Here is a 21,725-nt window from a genome sequence, read left to right as displayed (position 1 = left end):
CAATCCTGCATGTTTGAATGTGAACCAGTTAAAAACAAGTGAGAATTTTTATATTTAAGGTGCAAGTAGAAATTCTACTCCAAAAGCTTTCCACAAATTGCTGACTAAATCTGACCTATTAGTTAGTGGCTCAATTGGTAGCACTTACTCGCCTAAGTCTTCTGTGTTCAAGCCCTGTTGATGACTGGAGTACAAAAATTAAGGCTAACACACCAGTGCAGAATTGAGAGAAATGTTGCTCAGTTAGAAATGCTGGCTTATGGATGAAAAAGTAAAACTCGACGTGAAAGATTCCATGGCACTATTTCTAAGAACTGCAGGGAAGTTATCTCCTGTGTCTTTTAGTAAGTATATACTCTTCAAACAACATCACAACAACATATTATTTGGTCACTATCTTGATGCTGGTTGAAGGAGCTTCCTGTACACAACTTAGGTGTCATGTTTTCTGTATTCCAATAGTGACTACTTTATGAAAGTGCTTCGTTGGCGGTAAAATGCTTTTGGATCCTTTGAGGTCAAGAAAGGCACAATGAATAATGTTAGTCTTCCCTCAAAAAATGCATAAAGGAAATAAACTGTCTGTAATTATTTGGAAGAAAATTCATCTGTAATTTTCTCAAATTTGCCCTCGTACGGCTTTGGAGATCAGAACTGAAGTCAAAATAATGAAATTCCTCGAAGGGTAATCCTAGCATTTGTTTTTTGTGTAAATCAGGTATCTATCTTCTCCTTGTTTCATGGATCCACTACAGTATAAAAGCCTGGAACATGTGGTTTTGTACAAACAGGGTAGTTTTTCTGTTCTCAGCAAAGCTCAGTTACGGCTGGGAGCTTATGCAAAGTCAACAGAAAATGCACTGCACCAACTGGACTCAATTTTCAGTGGTCAGCTCATGTTTGCTTTCTGTGGCGCTGAACAAATCCGAATTAGACGAGATGAATACTCAAAGCGGCAGTTTAGGTGAAACTTAGAGCGATAGTAATCATTTAAACTGCAATGAACCTAAGGCGGACTGGGGAAAACATGTCAGGGCAAAACTATCTGAAAGGAAACCAAATGTGGAACAACAAAATTGAGTTTACTTAAAATGTCAGAGCAATACAACACCCACTTGCACATTTCATGGATGGGGAGGTGGACATTACGAAACAGGGTGTTGGTGCATGAACAATTGTATGGGCAGCTCCCCCTTTATTCTCAAAGTGATTTGTAATTTATAGGTGGTTTTCTCATCTTTTTATGGTGTGGTGGTCATGGGAAGATGGAGGAACTTGGGGTTCAGAGGTAAGGATAGGGTTGACCCCCATTCACACATCCGATTGCCTTGATATTGATGAAATTGAGGGCCTTCACCCCAGTCAAGTAAGTATCCCCTTTCTTGTACTCCATCTTCCTTGCTTGGCAGTAGGGTATGTAATTGGGGAGGTGATCCATTGAAACAATAAGATGGCAATTAATTGATCACTTAAGGCCCTTAATTGGTAGAGGTCCCCAGTGGATATTCTTGCCCACAGACTATTTGATGAACGGATGAGAAAAAAGCTCATATCTCTCCAAGACTGACTTTCCCAATAATTTCCACTCTGGGCTCCTCTACAACGTCCTCCAGGGAAGAGAAAGTTCCACCTAATGAGTTTTCTTTAAGCATGGTACAATTTTCTATCAAAAGCTCTGAAACAGCAATGCTCAAAATTCTGATTAAAATCTGTATAAAAACTAAAATGTGAAACAAGATAGAATATTTCTGTATGTTTCATCACTTTTGAATAAATTACAGTTTCAATGAGTGTAGGTTATCTGGAAAGGCTTTGGCATTCAGGCTTAAGCAGCAGGAACAGAGGAATCAGAATAGGCCATTTAGTCCCTCAAGCCTAGTGTACTATCAATGAGATTATCTATGACTAAACTTGCTGTAAATTTTGTTAAAATGTTCTGTCTCTGCTGTCTCCAAAATTTCTTTGCTTTCATTTTGGACCAAAGTATTCCCTGAAATGTTAGTACTCTGCAAGTAATATTGGAACATTTCTATGCCTTAAGCAGTAGGTTTGATATCGGACAACTTTATATTTGCAAATGGCCGGATAGTCAGAAGGTAAACCATAGCACTTAAACCGCCAACTTGTTCCGAGATAACTACTGCTTGCATAATTACAAAGAAAAGTTAATTTCTCAAAATAGTACATTTCATGATCTTTAAAGAGGAAAAGAGACACTAAAATTTAAATGGGTTAATGTATATTTATTCCCTTACTTTAGTTTAAAAATGGTTTGAACATTAATCCCAGCCATATTTAAAACAAAAAAACACACAGAATATTTCTGATGCAAATTATTTAACAGAACTTCCGTTTGGTGAGCCTAAACTGAAGCATTGTAACAGCATAAAGGATCTTGGATGTTTAGGAGAAATTTCTCTAATCAGAATACTATGAATCTCTGGATTTTGCTAACCCAGAGAAATGTGCTCATTGAGTATATTCAAGCCTTAAGACAATGGATTTTTGGATAAAAAGGATGATAGAATTTAATGTTGGTGATGGGCATCATATCTGCCAGTTGGAGAAATGACAGGAGCTCCTGGGAAATTTTGCTTTTGTTGAACAAGGCTCAACAGAATTTAGTGGTCATTAGATGCTTAACAATGCATTATTTAGCACTCCCCAGGATTGAGGACTCTGGGGTGGAAATCCTGCCTGTTGAGAGCTATTAGCCAATCTGAGGTCAGCACTTCTCCACTATCTACTAGTATCACTGCAATCCATGGTTGCTGCTGATAGTTGACCCTCCAGACGGCGTATTAACCAGGAACCCAGGAGAAACGTGTATGATGGTGGGACAGGGTTCACAGAGTTCACAGAGTGTCACAAAAGAGGGAGGGGCTAAGGAGGTTAGTAGAAAGGACTGGAGATTGGCTCTCAATGGATCCTCCCATCCTGATGCAGAGTCCCACAGTCATGGTATAAGTCCCTTTGAAAACAAAACCCCTTCTCCTTGTTTTCCTGGCTCCCTATGTGGCTGAGGAGTGGCAGATGGAGTTTAATTTAGATGAATGAATGAGAGGTGCGTTTTAGAAAGGCAAATCAGGACAGGACTTAAACACTTAATGGTAAGGTCCTGGGGAATGTTGCCGAACAGAAACCTTGGAGTGCAGATTCGAAGTTCCTTAAACGTGGTGTTGCAAGTAGACAGGATAGTGAAGGCAGCATTTGGTATGCTTGCCTTTATTGGTCAGTTCATTGAGTAAAGGAGTTGGGAGGTCATGTTGCAGTTGTACAAGACATTGGTTATGCCACTTTTGGAATACTGTGTGCAATTCTGGTCTCCATGCTATAGGAAGGATATTGCGAAACTTGAAACGGTTCAGAAAAGATTTACAAGGATGATGCCAGTGTTGGAGGGTTTCAGCTATCGGGAGAGGCTGAGTAGGCTGCTACAGTATCAGAGGCTGACAGGTGACCTCATAGAGGTTTGTGAAATCATGAGGGGCATGGACAGAATGAATAGCAAAGGTCTTTTCCACAGGGTAGAGGAGTCCAAAACGAGACAGCATAGGTTTAAGGTGAGAGGGGGATATTTAAAAGGGACCTAAGGGGCAACCTTTTCATGCAGAGGGTGGCGCATGTTTGGAAGGTCCTGCCAGAGGATGTGGTGGAGGCTGATACAATTACAACATTTAAAAGGCATGTGAATGGGCATAAGAATAGGAAGAGTTGAGAGGGTTATGGGCCAAATGTGGCAAGTGGGACCAGATTAATTTAGGATATCTGGTTGGCTTAGACAAATTGGACCAATGGGTCTGTTTCCATGCTATGCAGCTCTATGACTCTGTGACTCTTCCCCCATTCACTGCTAGCTGAGGATCAGCAACATCAGTTCGAGATCAGTAAGTGTTCATTTCTTGCTCACAAGGTCCTCAGTTCAGATCTGGACAGGAAGACTGTCTGGGGGTCTTCCCATTCTGGGCTTAACAGGGCAGATGTGGTAAGATGGTAGCGTCCCCATTCTGCACTTTTTTGCCCAATTTAAGAATACCCTGTCACAAATCCCACTACTGAGCTGCCCAAGTGAAATCAAGAAAGATGGGGAGAGTGGAATTAAGATAGGAATGTACCCATGATCTTACTGAGCGAAGGAGCAAGCTCAAAAGGATGACATGGACCTACTCCTGCTTCAATTTCTTACATTCATATATAATTGGCAGGTGCCTCTCGTCAAACATGCCAAAAGATTTCCAATGTTTGCCCATAAATCATCAATGTTGAAAAAATGAAACTGTTGCCATTGACAACATTCTGTATCATAGCTACCTTTCTAATTTTATGAATCTATTCATTTTATTTTATTATTTGACAATTGGAATATGGCTAACACTTGCTAATAAACTACACTCATGGAGAGGATAATTTGTTGCCATAATCCCTAAACATTTTTCATTGAATTACCAATCTGCATTCAGACAACTGATAACATGAGGAAATTGAGACAATTTTCCAGAACTGCAAGACTTTACTGATTAGGAGAGACTGAGCAGGTTTTTCTGTAGAAAATGAAAATAAATGTCAACCTTACTAAGGTTATTAATACTAAGAGAACATTTGGTGGAGTAGATGTAGAAAAGATGTTTCAAGATGCAGGCAAGACCAGAAGATTAATACTGGCTAGACATTATTAAATCCAAAAATGAATTCTGGAGAAACTGCATTTGTCAGTAAGCCATTACTGTGGAATTTGCTATCACAGAGAATAGATTAGGTGAAAAGCACAAATGTGTTTTAGAGGAGTGTATTTAAGTATTCTAAAGAAGGTCTTAACTCTGACTAAACTCTGATTTCTCTCCATGGATGCTGAGTTTCTCCAACAATTTCTGTTCTGGTTTGTTTCAGATCTCCAGCATCTGCAGCTCTTTGTTTTATTTTGTGTTTAAAAGGAAGCTGAACAAGCAGTAGAGGGAGAAAGCATGAAGTGACATGGTTGAATGAAGAAAGACGAGAGGAAATTCATCAGGAGCACACAATCTCACAGTGATCACAAACTGTAGATCCATCATAATTGTTCTCAAAGAGAAAAAGTTTTTAAGAATTCCCTTTATCAAGCATTTGTCAAAGTGAAGTTGCCTTGTATTTTTTAAACTACTACTCACCACTGAAATCAAGTCATCTTCAGGAATAGGAAGCTTTTCAATTTCTAACTGCTGGTCATTGTTCACTACAAAATGAATGCTTCGCTCATTGGATACTCTAGGTAAGACAGACTTGACAATCATGGCAGGATGAGGTCTGCTTTGGTCTGTGTACTTTTTGAATGATGACATTTTTATTGTGCTTCTTGGCATTTCTGTGCTACTCAAGTCTACGCCTTTATCGATGTTCTGTACATTCTGATAAATCATCACTGGTTTGCCATTGCTAGCTGACTTCCTCTGACTTCTGGTCTTGAAGAGTTCCCGATCTCCTGAAAAGCACCCTGAAAATTGAGCAATTTGAGGGAGAATAATTAGATTTTGTGCAAATTAATTCTACTATTAATCAATATTTTTGCCATTAGCAGGCATAAACAATTTTATCCGTTGATGCGACTGTTAAATTTATTGCTACCTAAATACAAGGGTTCGACTTGTAGATAGGATTAGCCACATGGGATTGGCTTATCTGGCAGTTTATCCAAGAATTCAGAATACAGTCACTACTCTAGCCCATAACCAAACAATGGAATATTTTGCTGTCTATGTCAAAAATCAATATTGGTTCATACAGCTATTGTCCTATTATGACTATTATTTTACTGTTTTCAAAAAGCAGAAGCAAATATGCACCAAATTTTCCTTGTGAATATACGAAGTATGACTCTTAGGTTAGTCTACGTCCAGGCCTGCTGATCTTTTCTTTCAGCAATAGATTAGGCTTGGCAGAGGGCATGCACCAGTTCATTAACTTATGGGTTGAAAAAGGGCAGGAATACCTAAGTTTTTTTTCATGGAATGCATTCCTAATGGGCAGGAGAAGATTCTATTGAAACTAATGAGATTGAGGTTATATTATGTTCACGAGATAGGGCTGGCTAACACATGCTAATGTAAACTTATTTCTTGGCTTTACATTGGATCTATGCTGTTTCCAAATTGCACTGTTCCTTGTTGTTACAATGTATATTTAAAGAACAGGAAAGAAAATTTACTCAACAGTTTTGAGGCAACTTCTAGATTTTTATTATAGAATGCAACCCCCTTAATTACTTCATGCAACCTCATGTCCATTTTGGAAGGTACAAAACGAGGTTTGTTTATGACCTTATTCTTGTGCCTTCAGCTTCCATTCCCTTATTCGTTAACCCATCATTTCATCACCTGATCCTTCAGTTGGGACATAAGTTGTACTTAGTTGAAACGCCTTTTACAACACTATCGACTGGTATAATTTTTCTCAGCCTATTGTAGGGATCCGAAACCGATGGTTCTGGAGCTGCATGGCTTCTGACCATAATCAATCAAATCTATCTGGTAATTAAATGGTTTGCTTCATTTCTAAACTTTGTACCTGTTAACGTTGTACTCATGAGAAAATATTATTCAGTTAACAACTGTATTTCATGTACAACTTTAAAATATTGCTGAAATCTATCTTGGCCCTGTTTTCCATTTTTATTGGTATTCGAGTTACAGCACTGAGACTCTTAAGATAATTGTGTTTTCGACTAAATTTTAAAAATATTTTAGTCTTGTTGTTTTGTTGTTAGGGTTGTAGGTTCCTATCCTATTGTAATACTTCCATTTAATTGTTTTGTTAAATTTTATTTATACCTGGCTCTCAACACTCAGTGACTGTCATTTTTTATTTGACCACCTTCCCTGAATAGATTTCTGAATTTAAAAAATAAATACAGCTTATAAATAAATAAACAGGCTTGGAAAAAGCAAAAAGGTTATTGGCAATTAACTGTTTCCATAGCAATTCTGAAAATTAGCTGCCCTTTATGCTCCTTAACCTTGCTCAGGTATTAGTTGAAAAATATAATGATGGGTAATTCATATGATATTTTTCTGTATCTCTGCAAATTTACAGTTGGATCTGTGAATCATTACACAGATGGGTTGACCTGTGAAATACGAGCACAGGCAACAAATTATCATTGTTGCAAGATTGGCACCAGTTCATATCTATTTTAACACTGACTTACACCAATATGTTGGCTGATAGCAAGACTTAGTTACAGGGCAATAGGAACATGTAGAGGCCACTCAGCCCTTCATGCGTGTTCTGCCATTCAATGAAATTGTAGCTAATCTGTATCTTGATTGCATCCAGCCAAGCTCTATACCCTTTTATGGCAAGGAAAATTAATTTTGGTCTGATTTAAACATATTTTGAGTAAGTATCTATGGTTTTTGAAGGAATGAGCTCCACATGTCTACCAATTTTACCAAAGGGAGAAAGTGAGAGAAAACAGAAAGGGTAAAGCATGAGGATTAAAGAGATATTCCAAAAGGGACAAGTGTAAAACAAACAGTCTGTGGGTTCACAGCTAACCAATGACAACAAAGGAAAATCAAAGTGTAGCAACACAGGAGGTAGCTGAGTATTTTCCTCTTTTCTCTCTCCAAACTAGGATATTAGTATGTTCAAATTGGAAGTTATAAAATAAGAATTCAACAGACATTAGCATAAGTGTAATGTAATTGGTGTTTATAATCACAGCAGTTCTAAAGATATTCATTAAAGTTAATTACGTAAGAAGGGTACTAATAGAAATGGAGAGTTTTTTTTACTATTCATCATGGCTGGGTGTCTATAACTTGTTTGCAATTCCTGTGCAGATAGGAACTTCAGGACATTTTATCTGTCTTAGATAATCATCTTTGTAGGAAGTGTCTAACTTGAGCTCAGGATTTCTCAGGCAGCTGGAGTCACTGCAGAGTGTCCAGAAGGATGAGATTTTCTTTGAGCAATACAATCCAGAAAGTGGTCACCTGACATGCAGTGAGGTTGATGTAGTAGGTAATGGCCTTCCAAAAGAGTAGGAAGAGGCCAGTAGTTCAGAGGTCTTTGGAGTGAGTGCCATTTCCAAACAGGCAGTCAGCATTAGAGTCTGTTGCAAGTGACAATGCTCTGAAGGAGTGCAGCCCAGACCAAAAGGTAAGAGACTGTAGAGCAAGGAACAACAATGCATAGACATACAGTTGTTATAGAAGACATTATAGTCAGACTATGTCTATGAGAAACAGAGGGATGTTTCTGTAATTGTCTTCATCAGTCACACATAGTGTATTGCATCTCTGATGCTCATGTAAAAGACATGGTGCAAAACATTCTGTAAGGGTAAGGAAAAGAGTTAAATATTGTGGTGCATGTTGATACCAATGACAAAGGACAGGTATTGAGGTCAGAGTCATAGAATTAGCCCTGTGTCTGTACCAACCAATTCCCCCATGTACCCGTTAAAGGTTGTGAGGTTATCGTCTACTATACTTGCAGCATGCATTCCAGGTTCCCATCATCCTTTAGGTGGAAAACTTTCCCCCAGATCCCCTCTAAAACCCCTGTCCTTCACCTTAAAATCATGCATAAAGAGCTATATTAAACATAAATATCAATTTGTACTGCGATTATCCCATTGTGAACATTTCTGTGATGACACAGAGACAGACAGCCAAACCAAATCAGCCTTTCTACATCTGTATTCACAACATAGTAAAGTTAAACTCCAGACCCCCAATAATTAATCTAATAGCTTCTAAACAGACTTTCAAATAACCAGTGCTATATTTTATGAATGATTAATTCCTTAGCTATTTGTTAAATAAACAATAAGGTGAGCTGATTAACGTCTATACTTTAAATCCAAAACATTTGATTTCAGCCTCCATTCACACATAAGATAGATAGATAAACAAACATTCACAGTTATAAGGGATAAATAAAAGAAAATAACAAAATTGGCCAGATTACTTAAATGGCTTTCGTGATATGCTGTTTCACATTGTGGACTCCTTGGCTATTTTTTCCTGAAATAGGGATCAGTGTCAATTTCTCAGTTCATCCAGGCAAAGGTAGCAATGCTTCTACTCAGAGATAATGGGAACTGCAAATGCTGGAGAATCCAAGATAACAAAGTGTGGAGCTGGATGAACACAGCAGGCCAAGCAGCATCTCAAGAGCACAAAAGCTGACATTTCGGGCCTAGACCCTTCAGAGAGCTCTCTGATGAAGGGTCTAGGCCCGAAACGTCAGCTTTAATGCTTCTACTCAGATTTCTGCTCTTTTGGGCTTCTGAAAGCAGGTGAGAGAGATTAGGCAGAGAATTTTCAAAGTTTCATGCTGTGTTGTCAGCAGCCAAACTTGTCTCTCAGAAAACATAATTAAAAGAAAACATCAATTCTGGTTCCATCCTGAATAACTAATTGTCTCCCCCGAGGCCTCAGTTACCACTCAGCAATTGCCATCTGCTTGAATAGAAGGTCCCTTCCAGACTTCCCGGAACCAATTCCCAGACACTGACCTCACTAATAACCAACTTCTGCTATCTGTTTAAGTACAAGCTTTACATGGGGTCCCTGTGTCTGTTGGAGCTCATTTAAACAAGAATCCACTGACCATTAGCTTCCAGGCCTGGCCCCGCAAACAAACAAAAACTTGTTCCTCCATTTCTTTTCCTTTACTACAAGCTGTTCCAAAGGCCACAAGTCATGTCCAAGTCACAGTTTCTTCTTCATGACTCCAAACTAAAAATGATTAAAGAATTAAAATAAAAAATGTGAAAAGTCAGTTTGGGTTTTAACATTTTTAAATAATTATGTTACTGATTTCTAGAAGTAGAGGCAAATATGCACTAAATTTTCCTTGCACATACATTGGATATGACTTATCTTAGTCTGCATCCAGACCTTCTGTTTTTTCTTTCAGTAATTGTTTAGGCTTGGCAGAGGGCACATACAGGCCTTGGAGACACATGGTATAAAAAAAGTGATTGGAATACTTAAATCATTCCTTTTGTTTGTGGAATGCAATCCTAGTGGGCAGGAGAAGCTACTATCTGAAACGAGTGAGATTGTATTATGTATCCCCCTGTATTATGTTCCTGTGCTGTAGGTTTCTTTGTTTCTTTGGAATAGCTAACCGATACTGTAGCAAACTTACTTCTTGGCTTCACGGTGGATATTACTGGGCATTGGGACGAGTTCTGGGACTGAAACCATCATTCAGAAGGGATACACTGGGCCTCAAAACGACCAGGTTCAAAGTCCTTATGGGGAGGTTCACTAGTGTGGCTGGGGAGGGTTTAATTTGTAAAGGGCTGGAGACCGGCATGTGGAAGTAGGAAAGAAGAATAATGCACATATATTTTGGACTTTTGGATGGTGCTAGGGAAGGAAGTGTCATATTAAATTGAACTGAACTAAGAAGGACTAAAGTGCAAAAATAGGATTACAATGGATATGTATAAATGCCAATGTGTACTGAATAAGGCAGTTTAGCTGTAAGCACAAATATCAATGCAGAATTATAATATAGTGGCAATAACAGAAACATAGATCCAAAATAGTGAAGACTGGGCACTTGTTATTCCAGGATATAAAGTGTTTGGAAAAGATAGATAAGGAAAATCAGGAGTTGGATTTGTAAAACAGATTAGGAACCACTACCTCTCTGATGAAGGGTCTAGGCCCGATACATCAGCTTTTGTGCTCCTGAGATGCTGCTGGGCCTGCTGTGTTCATCCAGCTCCACACTTTATTATCTTGGATTCTCCAGCATCTGCAGTTCCCATTATCTCAGGAACCACTATCTACAGTGTTAGAAAGAGGGGATGTCCTTGAGGGGAAAAGGATAGAATCTATTTGGTTAGAGCTGAGAAGCAAAAAAGCTAAGATCATGGAATGTAGTGATATGAGTGAGTTGCAGGGACAGAAAGAGAATGTGATATGAATTGGGACGAGGAAGTTAGGTGCAGTCGGCAGCAATTTCACCTACAATGTTGCTATGGAGACAAGAAGGTATTTGGCATGTACCCAAGAGTCAAATAGAGACCTAAACAAAATCACTCCTGATGTTGGTTAACCCTGTAGACCACTAAAAGGCTGGAAGTGATCCAGAAACTTTTGAAGTGCTTTGGCAAAAGAATCAACCATCCAAATTTCTAGCCACAATAATGAAATAACTATTTTACATAATGTACATATTTTAGGTGTCCTAGGTGAGTCAAAGAGGGTAAAAATTGTTGGCTAATCTTTTACTCTTGCCCCCTATGATTTGTGTGTTTTTTTTAAATTTATTTTTAATTTAATAAGTCCCGTGAACAAAGGCTATTAAAGGTAATGTAGATGATATGTATCATGCTTTGACATGGTTGAGAAAGAATCAAGTTTTTGACAGAACAGTGAGCAGCTATTTTCTTGTCAACTATAGAAACTTCATTAACAGCAACAAAAACAGAAATTGCTGGAATAGCTCAGCAGGTCTTGCAGCGTCTGTGCAGAAAAATCATAATTGACGTTTCAGGTCCGGTGACCCTGAGGGATCTGTGGAAGGGTCACTGGACCCGAAGCTGTTAATGAAGCTTCTATAGTTGACAAGGAAATACCTTTTCACTGTTTTCTTTCTGATTTACAGCATCCACTGTTCATTTGGGTTTTATATAGAAAATTCATGCTCATTTTGATATTTAAAATTATCTAGGCTTTTTTTTTAAAAGCTGGAAATTCTGTTCTTGTGAATCTGTACTGTTTTTCTGTTGATTCAAAGATTATTTAATAGGTCTTAGCACTGTTCTAACTACTCTACAAGAATGTATAATTGGAACCACCTAATTTATAGATAACAATTAATCATACCTTATACTTCTGGTGACTATTTCCTAAGGTCTAAAATTTGTGAAGGACAAATTTTACAACAGTCTTTTGAAAACGAAATATTTCAAATGAATGAAGTCAGAAATTTCTAGAAACACTCAACATTTCAGATACTTTGTATAAGGAGACAAACAGTTTATATTTCAGGTCAATAATCTTTTAAAGAACAAAAGATCACCAATCTAAAACACTGGATCTGATTTTCATTTTGCATAGGTGGTTAGGCTTTGAATGAGTTGTAACCACACCTTGTAACTCTGTCTCCTTTGACTGGTGAACAAGGTAATTCCAATATTTTCTGAATTTATTATAGTTTCCCCGTAATCACAAAATTTTGCTTTTGTTTTAATATCAAATAAACACTTGTACACAACCTTTTACTTTTAAAGTAGTAATCATTTAAATTATTTATTCTCTAATGAGCCAATCAACAATATATTTCAAATAGCTATTCATGGTTTATAACAAGCAAAATTCTATGTCTTAAAGCAAAGGCATGTCAGGAATGAAATATTACAGATGCAAACGGACTCTTAATTCTGAACTATTTTAGATATTTATCCCTTTGCAATTTCATCTTAGAGCTAAAGAAACATCCTGATATTCTGAATGAGTATTTTATTAAATTCTATTTTGAGCTACCAGCTCTTGGTGAGTTTTCATGATGACAGCTATTTACAATGGAAGAGCAGTGAGAAGCAGTTCATATAAATCTTGAAAAATATATTAAAAACCCCCTAAGTAATTTTTGAAATCCCACAAATGTGGCTTAAATTTTATTTATTTCATTGCATGGAAATGACATAAACAAAATCTTCAGAGAAATGCAATGAATAATTTATTCCATGACACGGTTTTAGTAATCCATTCAGTCACTTTTCCAAACCTATTATACATTCCTCAGACAAGAATGACTTTGATGTTCTTTTGCTCCCTTTGAAGCACACACCACTTTACTCAATTTCTACAGTATTCAAAGCTTAATGGGTGAAGGACCAAACTGGCTCAGTCTGGAGCACTCTCACCTCTGATTCAGAAGCTTGCAAGCTTAAGATCCCATCATTACGACTGACACATTTAAATGCTCCCAGTTCTTTGTAGAAATGAGGGGCTTCTAATAGTCAGAGCAAAGCTATTTGAGTGAAATATTGAAAGCATAGTCCTGGGCCATATTCTTTTAGCTCAAGTGGACTGCTGTTTCGACAGCATCTTCTGGATCGATGACTTCAAGGGTGGCAGATCAATGGAAACATCATTACCACATTCCAAGAACATGAACTATTTTGTCTTGAAGCGAGGTCACCATTCCTTCATACCATTGGGTCAAAATCCTGAAACACCCTTTCCAACAACACTGTGGGTGTACTGAATATGGTTCACCACTATCTTCACAAGGGCAATTAGGGACAGACAGTAAATGTTGACCCCGTCTGCAATTTTCACATCCCTTGAACAATTAAATAAGTAAACCATGATAGATACCATGGTTTATTTTCAGGAAGAAAAGGAATCTTCTCCAGAATCATTAGATACAGACACAATGGGCAGAGTGGCTTCTTTCTGTGCTGCAAATTGTTCCACTGCTTCTAAATATCTGAAGAGGAAGATTATGCATAGATGTGGGGAGAGGACAGGTACTGGCAGGACATGAATTGCTTCTTAGTAGGGCCCGCATGGGCATATTAGATCAAAATAGCTTTCATGATATAATAAATCCACGATTCTATCACTTCAACAGTTCCTCAGGATATTGTTCTATGTCCAAACATCTTCTGCTGCTTCATCGACAAGCTTCTGCCCATCATAAGGTCAGAAGTGGGGGATGTTCATTGATCATTGCACAATGTTCAACTCCATTGGCAATTCTGCAGATACTGAAGCAGTCCATGTTGAAAGGCAGCAAAACTGACAAATGGCAAGTGCCATCCATGCCACATAACAGACAGGCAATGGCCATCTGTGACTATAGAAAACTCAAACATCTCCCCTTGACATTCAATGGTATTACCACTCCCATTAGCATTCTGAGGGTTACCACTGACCAGAAAAATATCAAAATATTGCAGCTGAGGGAGCAGGGCAGGGGCTGGATATTTTGCAGATGGCTCACCTTCGGAGTCTTCAGTACCTGTCCAAGTGGTGGAATGCTGCTTGCTTGTAGATTAGAGCAGCTCCAACAATGCTCAAGAAGCTCAGAACCATTCAGAACAAAAGCCATCCTTGATTGGCAACCCAGTTCTTCCCCTTCCCCCACTGCATCACAAAACCAGCCCAGTTCTTCTGTTCCCCCAACTGCATCACAAAACCAGCCCAGCTCATCCCCTCCCCCCACTGCATCCCAAAACCAGCCCAGCCTGTCTCTGCTTCCCTAACCTGTTCTTCCTCTCACCCATCCCTTTCTCCCACCTCAAACCACACCTCCATTTCCTACCTACTAACCTCATCCCACCCCCTTGACCTGTCCGTCTTCCCTGGACTGACCTATCCCCTCCCTACCTCCCCACCTATACTCTCCTCTCTACCTATCTTGTTTTCTCTCCATCTTCGGTCTCCCTCCCCCTCCCCCTCTCTCCCTATTTATTCCAGTTCCCTCTCCCCATCCCCCTCTCTGATGAAGGGTCTAGGCCCGAAACGTCAGCTTTTGTGCTCCTGAGATGCTGCTTGGCCTGCTGTGTTCATCCAGCCGCACACTTTGTTATCTCGGATTCTCCAGCATTTGCAGTTCCCGTTATCACTTGACTGGCAACCCACCTTTAACATCCAGTTGCTCCAACACCAATGCATATTGGCAGCCGGGTATATCATCGTATACAACATGCACTGCAGCATCTCACCAAGCACTTTTTGACATTACTTCCCAAACCCACAACCTTTACCACAAGGGCCGCAGATACGTAGGAACACCACCAGTTGAACGTTCTCCACCAAGACACACACCACCCTGACTTGGGATTTTTCGTGCCATTCCCACATAATTGCTGGGTCAAAATCTTGTCTTCCTACGCCACATTTCATTAAAGAAATAAAAACCTCTAGGATCTAACCCCTGCAGTGCATTTTGATTTTCCAGGAACCTCAAGCAGATCGAAGCCCGACTTGTTCCGGTCCCAACCAATAGGTCGCCTTCGGTCTGTGCAGCGTGCTGCTGTACTGATAACGCTATGGGTGTTGCACTGAGAGCGAGCTGGGTGCCCAGCGGTTGGAATATTTCTTTGGCTCCAGCGCTCGCCGGGCTGCGCTGACCCTGGTGCTGCAGCGGGGGCCTGACAGCTCACCGCACCCCCTTGCGTCTCCCCAACCCCCGAGGAAGTTCGGATTGACAGAGACGGACTGCACGGTGGTAAAGGAGGCCTCTCCACTCAGCGGGCGGTGCGCCTCAGTCACACTGCTCCCAGCATTTCCATTCTAATCTGTAGCCGCATGTGAGAAATCTCAGAAATGTCACCTGGAGAGAACGGCAGCTGCATTTCAACAAGTTCCAAGGGTGGATTTGAAATATGTTTTTTTTTGTTTGGGAGTGGGGTGGGGGCTGTGACTCAGGAAGGGAGTGTCCCGCATCATTGCCCCTATCAAAGTAGTGAATGCACTGTTTTAAAACGCACCGCTGCTCAGGGGCTGGGGTCTTGGGGGGTGAAGACTGAAAAGTCAGATGTAGAGGGACCTACCTGCAATGTGGAGCTGAAGTAGGACGCACAGGAGCCGGATACCGAGCCAGCCCTGCATGGTGTCCACTCACTGTCACCATTCACAGCCAGATACCATCACAACAGAGATCCCACCCAGGCCCACCAGGAGGGCAGGAGCGGACAGACTAGTTCTGCGACCAGCGGTGACTCTGCGTCGGTCGCATCACCGTTGCAGGCGACAGCCCTGGGATGGACACAGGCAGACGCAGTCCTAATGCATAATGAATCTGAGGCTCCGTCTGCTCTCCCCTCCAACGACAGGTCTGCAATTGAAGCAGCGCACTGATAGAGGGAGGGAGGACAGGAGAGGGGGAGACTCGGCGAATGGCTGAAGGTTTGAAGGGTGGATAAAGCACCTCCTAGCAACAAAACATCGCGTGGGTTCAAAATTGAACTTTAGCCACGGGGGACTGTTTGGAAGTGAGGCGTTTCTCCGAAGGTCGGTGGAAAATGTTGGCACTGAAATCGCAAGACCGCTCTGCGGACCCAGGTGGTTGTCAGTTTCATGAAAGCTGTATGGCGATTGAAATCACTCCTCTTTGGGGGTGTTATCAGCAGCCGTGGTCACTAAAAATCTCCAAGTGATTTATTTTTCAATCGAGTCCTTCATGTTTTCCTAATCAACCTGTTCAGAGATGTCATTACACACTTCTGGAGCAGGTGGGACTTGAACCCAGGCCTTCTGGTCCAGGGATTGGGATGCTATCTATTTTGTTCAGATATTTGCTCGTCAACTCATTCACAGATTTTATTACATACCTCTGGAAAGGTAGGACTTGAAACCAGAACTTCTGGCTCAGCCTCAGGGACACTCCACTGAGCCACAGGAACATTTATATTCACTGCATTCGTTTTGTTTGTTATAGCTAGAAGTGCTCTTACGCACAACTGAACCTCTTTTCCCCAGCGCCAAATTACTACAGTACTTTACCTATATCACTAATAACCACCACCAATTACTCATGTTTCCAATTTAATAATTTGCATGCAAATGGTGATGCGGTGGCAGTGTCCTTACCTCTGAACCAGAGAGGCCCTGATTCAATACATACCTGCACCAGAGGCATGCTATAACATGTCTGAACAAGCAGGCCTATTAATGGGCCCTCTTGTGGTGCAGTGGCCGTGTTCCTGCCCCTGGAACAGGGAGATGGTTCAAATCCCACTTGGTCCAGAGGTGTGGAATAACATCTCTGAATAAATTGATTAGGGGAAAAAATAGGGCAAAGTCCATCAAGGGCCATGCACACCATCAAAGGTGAGAGAGGGTGGGAATCCATTTCATTCATATGATTAGAACAGATTACTGTCACTTGTGCAGAGGATTAAGTCAAATGTATTTACCATTTAAGATGGAAGTCTGAGGCTCACGTCAAAAAGAGGCAAATGATGGAGAATCGCCCCCCCCCCCCCCCCCCTTGATTTTCATGATGCTCAGTGTTGGCACAGAGCAAAAGTATGCTGTTAAAGCCTGATAACCCAGCAGAAAAAAAAACAGCATGAGAGGCAGGAGCTGGAGTCAGTCATTCAGACCTCAAGCTTGGTTCATCATCCTGGATGATCTTCTACCTTAGACACCCTTCTAAAAGTCCACAATCATTTAAATCAAAAACCTTATCCTAACCTCAGCTTTAAATGTCTAACCTCTCACCTTGAGAACTTAAACTATAATTCTAAACTTCCCAGGCAGGCATAGCATCCTTTCAGGATTTAACTCAACAATCCCTTAATTACGCTATCAAGCCCCTGTCAGGAAATGAGGAAGACTCTTCCAAATAAATAAGCTTGATTACATGTTCATGTTTAAAGCTTAAAAAGAAGAAGACAAGAAGTTAATGGCACAAACCTTAGTTCCCACAAATTCAATGTTATGAACACAAAGTTTTAGTAGACCCATTAAATGCAGTATTGGAAAACATAAGTATCTCTCTATCTATGTCCCTGTCTCTGTCCCATTCTCTCTCTCTCTCTCTCTCAGATTATACATAGCAAATAGTGACACAATGGTAGGAAATGGTGCTAATTTCACTGTACCAGCAATCTAAATGATCACATGAATGCTTTGGGGACCTGTGTTCAAATTCCACCATTTGCTGGAATTAGAATTCAATGAATAAATCTGGAAGTAAAGCTGGTCTGAAGATGCAGTGGCAGTATCCTGAACTCTGAGTCTGGAGGTCTGAGATCAAGTCCCACCTGCTCCAGAGGTGTGTCATAACATGTTTGAACAGATTGATTAGAAATGATATAAAGCTGGCCTGTGATAACTATCCCATCTGATTCACTAATGCCTCTTTAAGGAAGCAATCTGGTATCCTGAATGGACTAGATGTGGAAAGTGTTACAGCACCGAAAAAAGCGCTTTGGCCCATTGAGTCTGTGCCAGTCAAAAACAACCTATTGTGGATTTTTGGGATGTTTGAAAAGTAGATAAAGTAGAAGATCAGTCGTGATTGACCCTTTAGGACAGAGATGATGAGAATGTTTTGCTGTAGGAGGGTTGTACAATTTTGGAACACCCTGTCTCAGAAGGAGTAGATAAATTATTGTTAGGCAAAGGCATCAGGATGGATGAGTAAGTGGAAATCAAAAGATAAACCAATCAGCTAGGATCTTATTGAATGGTGAAATAGGTTCAAAAGGTTGAATTGTCCACTTTGTTCCTATATTCATATACTATTCCCTTCCCCTACATGTAACTTCAGGCCCACTACAAAGTGATTGACACTTGACTGCCCCCTGGTCAGAGCAGTAGGCGTTGACTTGGACTTCACTAAAGTCTCTGATAATGTTCCACATATTGGACTAATTAGTAAAGTTAGATCACATGGAATTCAGGGTGAGATTGCCAGTTGGATACAAAATTGGCTTGATGGTAGAAGACAGAGGGTGATGGTGCAGGGTTGTTTTTCAGACTGGAGACCTGTGATCGGCGGTGTTGCACAGAGATTGGCATTGGGTCCACTTCTGTTTGTCATTTGTATAAATGATTTGATTTAATAGTGCAACCATGCTTAGTAAGTTTATGGATGACACCAAAATTGCTGGTATAGTTGACAGTGAGGAAGGCTATCTAAGATTACAAAGAGACCTTGATCAATTGGGTCAATTGGCTGAGGAGTGGCAGACAGAATTAAATATGAGGTATTACATTTTCATAAAACAAACAAGGGTGGAACTTATACAGTTAATTGTAGGGCCATAGGTAGTATTGTAGATCAGAGAGCCCAAGGGATTCAGTACATAATTCCTTTTTAACTTTGCATCACAAGTAGACAGGGTAGTTAAGATGGTGTTTAGCATACTTGCTTTCACTGTTCAGACCTTTGAGCATAGGAGCTGGGATGTCATATTGGAGATTGTACAGGATGCTGGTGAAGCCTCTTCTGCAATACTGTGTACAATTCTGGTCATCTTATTATAGGAAGGATACTTTTAAACTGGAGGAAGTTCAGAAAAGATTTACCAGGACATTGCCAGGAATAGAGGGTTTAACTTATAAAAATAGACTGAATAGGCTGGGACTTTTTTATCACTGGAGTATAGGAGGTTAAGGTTAAGGAATAAATAATGTGAATAACAAAGGTCTTTTTCCCTAAGGTGGGGAAATTCAAAACTAGGGGGCATATTTTTAGGGTGAGAAGAGAAAGATTTTAAAGAAGGACGTATGGGACAACTGTTTTGCAACGTTTGTGTGTGGGATGAACTGCCAGAGAAAGTGGTGGATGCAGGTACAGTTACGACATTTAAAAGACATTGGGATTAAATAAATGAATAGGAAAGGTTTAGAGGGATATGGGCCAAATATAAGCAGATGGGGCTAGTTTAATTTGTGAGAATGATCATGTGGACTGGTTAGGTTGAAGGGTCTATTTCCATGCTGTATGACTCAATGACTCTACCACAGTTAGGCACAAAGATCAATTGCAGACTTTGCCGATGATGTCAAATCCCCATGAAGGAACAAAGGAAAAAATCTGTTGAATCAATTGGCAAAAATGGCCAGTTACTTTGATTTAAATATTGTCCTGTGTGCTGCATGATTGATATTTCCATTATATCCAAAAACATAATGAGGTCTGTGTAGTGAAAGCAATATTTCAGTTAATATTCACAGTGACAGGCTTCTTACAATGTCCACAAAATTCCACCAACTAGAGTTAAGAAAAAACCCGAAGTGAGCTCTCTTTTCCTATCACTGATCAGGGTTTCTTGTTCCATTTCACCTCTGTCAATAGCCAAATTGTTTCACCTGCATAATTAATGGGGCTGCTCCTTAGCCAAAGCATTACGTTAGTCTTTTTGTGGGAAAGGTCACAAAAGAATTGATCCCATGGCTGCTCAGTGTTCGATTTGAATAATGAAAGATGCAATCCAGCAATGCTGAGTCCAGGCTTAATTGTGTCACCTTGCTGAGTAACTGAAGTAAAATGTAATGGAAGACAACATGGAAAACAAAAAGGTTCAACTGAGAAAATAGTTACATTACAACTTAGTTATAAAGCATTCACTAGCACTACAGTTCTATATAGTAGCCACCAAGTGTGCCCACAGCAGTCAATTTTTAGCACAGCACAAGTCAGATAATGTTTCACCCTAAGCAATAAATAATTTAAAATGCATGTACATTGGCTGCAGTTGTTTTTTTTTGAAGAAAACCTTTGAGGTTGGCTTTCTAGCAATAAATGGGATTTTATTTCTGATCAAATACCAGTTAACGTTTTAGATACTTCAAAGCTCTTGGATAAAAAAATGTTTAAAAAAAATTGTTAATGTGTGCATATTGCAACATAATCATTATTGCTAGTGGGTTATTTTAATGAATCCCTTGACATCGCTTGATGAAGGATTTTAAGGATTTTGTGAGAAATCACATAAATGTCTCAACCTTCATTTCTATCTGCTCCCTAAACCCTCGAGTGAGATTAGAGCCTTGAAACAACTCCTAAGTAACTATTGTTTTTAACTATGCATTTTGTGGAGCTTTGGATAAAATCCACTTAATTGAGTTTTCTTTTTCTTTGTTGGCATAATGCGTGATAATAAGATCCATGATCTATGTTGTTATTATTGATGATTATGGAACATTGAAGAATGAACAAGATCAACTACTGATTGTCAAGAAATTATAGGCTAGAAATTCCGTAGATCATCATCTATGCACCACCTGTCACTGCCTGAATGGCCTGCGAGCATAGAGACATGTGTGATTATGTATCGCCTGTGTGACTGAAACAGCTTGAGCTGATAGCATCTCAACACCAACGTTCCCAGCAGTCAGAATCCGCTCCCTTCTAGTCCGCAAACTCTTACATCATTCCCAAAGATGAGGCATGCAGCATGCAAGCTGGGACCTGAAAGCTTACAAATTAGATGACCACTCCCTAGATTTGCAGGTGACATTGATTTCACTAACCTTCCCCACACAGAGTTGGTGGAAGCACTGTCCTGGGTTTCCAGAGGTGTTTGATACCACTTTAGGATAGTTGCCATGGATGACAGATGGTGACCTGATTTGCTGACCCAGGTCAGCAGGCAGTCTTATCTTCTGGTTTACCGTGGCACTCGGAGTGGGACAGAGAGACCAAATCCTAAGAGGCAAGAGGAGGAGGAGAGGAACAGGGGGATCTAGGGAGGATGTACCATGAACTCAATTGGATAGAATGTCACCAAGTGGATTGCAAGACTCTTTTACCACCTCAAAAAACTTTCACATCCTAACATGAAATCAACAATCTGTCGTTTCATATTCCTTTTACATTCCATGTCATAACATCTCCTTGACCTAGATTCTACAATGTAAGTCATCTGTAAAATCCTTCACAAAACATTTCTATGCAATAATATATCTAATTATACCAAAACAATGAATTATTCATCCTCAAGCATTCGCTTCCCCTCCATCGTGTGGGTGTCCTTGTCTGACCTAGTGCTCCTGCACAGTAATACTGTTGTGTCTACAGCAGTATGGCCTGTCAGGTGGACAGGCAAAAGTAAAGGCATTGACAGAGTAGCAGCTGGCAGCTCTCCCCAAAGTGATGATAATGCACTGTCACTTGATCTTTCGCTCCTAGCCACCAGCTCAGATTCTTCCACTCCTCAAACATTTGAAATAGGGACGGAATTGGAAGCGACAAATGGAGAGTCACTTGACGCAACCAGGATAAGGGGATAAAGGCGGTGCAGATGCAAG

The 21,725-nt window shown here is 40.2% G+C and overlaps 1 protein-coding gene across 5 annotated transcripts in view; it reads right to left on the bottom strand.

Moving 5' to 3' along the window:
- The window catches only part of LOC125460908 (receptor-type tyrosine-protein phosphatase R-like), a 200,263-nt gene extending 184,382 nt beyond the window's left edge, over positions 1–15,881 (bottom strand). For 2 of the 5 annotated variants that reach the window (XM_059652486.1, XM_048549121.2), the window contains exons 1-2: positions 15,512–15,881; positions 5,145–5,467 (exon numbers count right to left, since the gene is read on the bottom strand). In XM_059652486.1, coding sequence (XP_059508469.1) covers positions 5,145–5,467; positions 15,512–15,569 — 381 coding nt within the window. In that variant the 5' untranslated portion in view covers positions 15,570–15,881. Of the gene's footprint in view, positions 1–5,144; positions 5,468–9,591; positions 9,720–15,511 lie in introns of all 5 variants that reach the window. The other 3 variants (XM_048549119.2, XM_048549117.2, XM_048549118.2) reach the window with 3 other exon arrangements.
- Positions 15,882–21,725: the final 5,844 nt, after the last annotated feature.

The sequence above is a fragment of the Stegostoma tigrinum genome, chromosome 18 (assembly GCF_030684315.1).
Source record: "Stegostoma tigrinum isolate sSteTig4 chromosome 18, sSteTig4.hap1, whole genome shotgun sequence".
NCBI lineage: Eukaryota > Metazoa > Chordata > Chondrichthyes > Orectolobiformes > Stegostomatidae > Stegostoma > Stegostoma tigrinum.
This window is presented reverse-complemented; position numbering and strand designations above follow the sequence as displayed.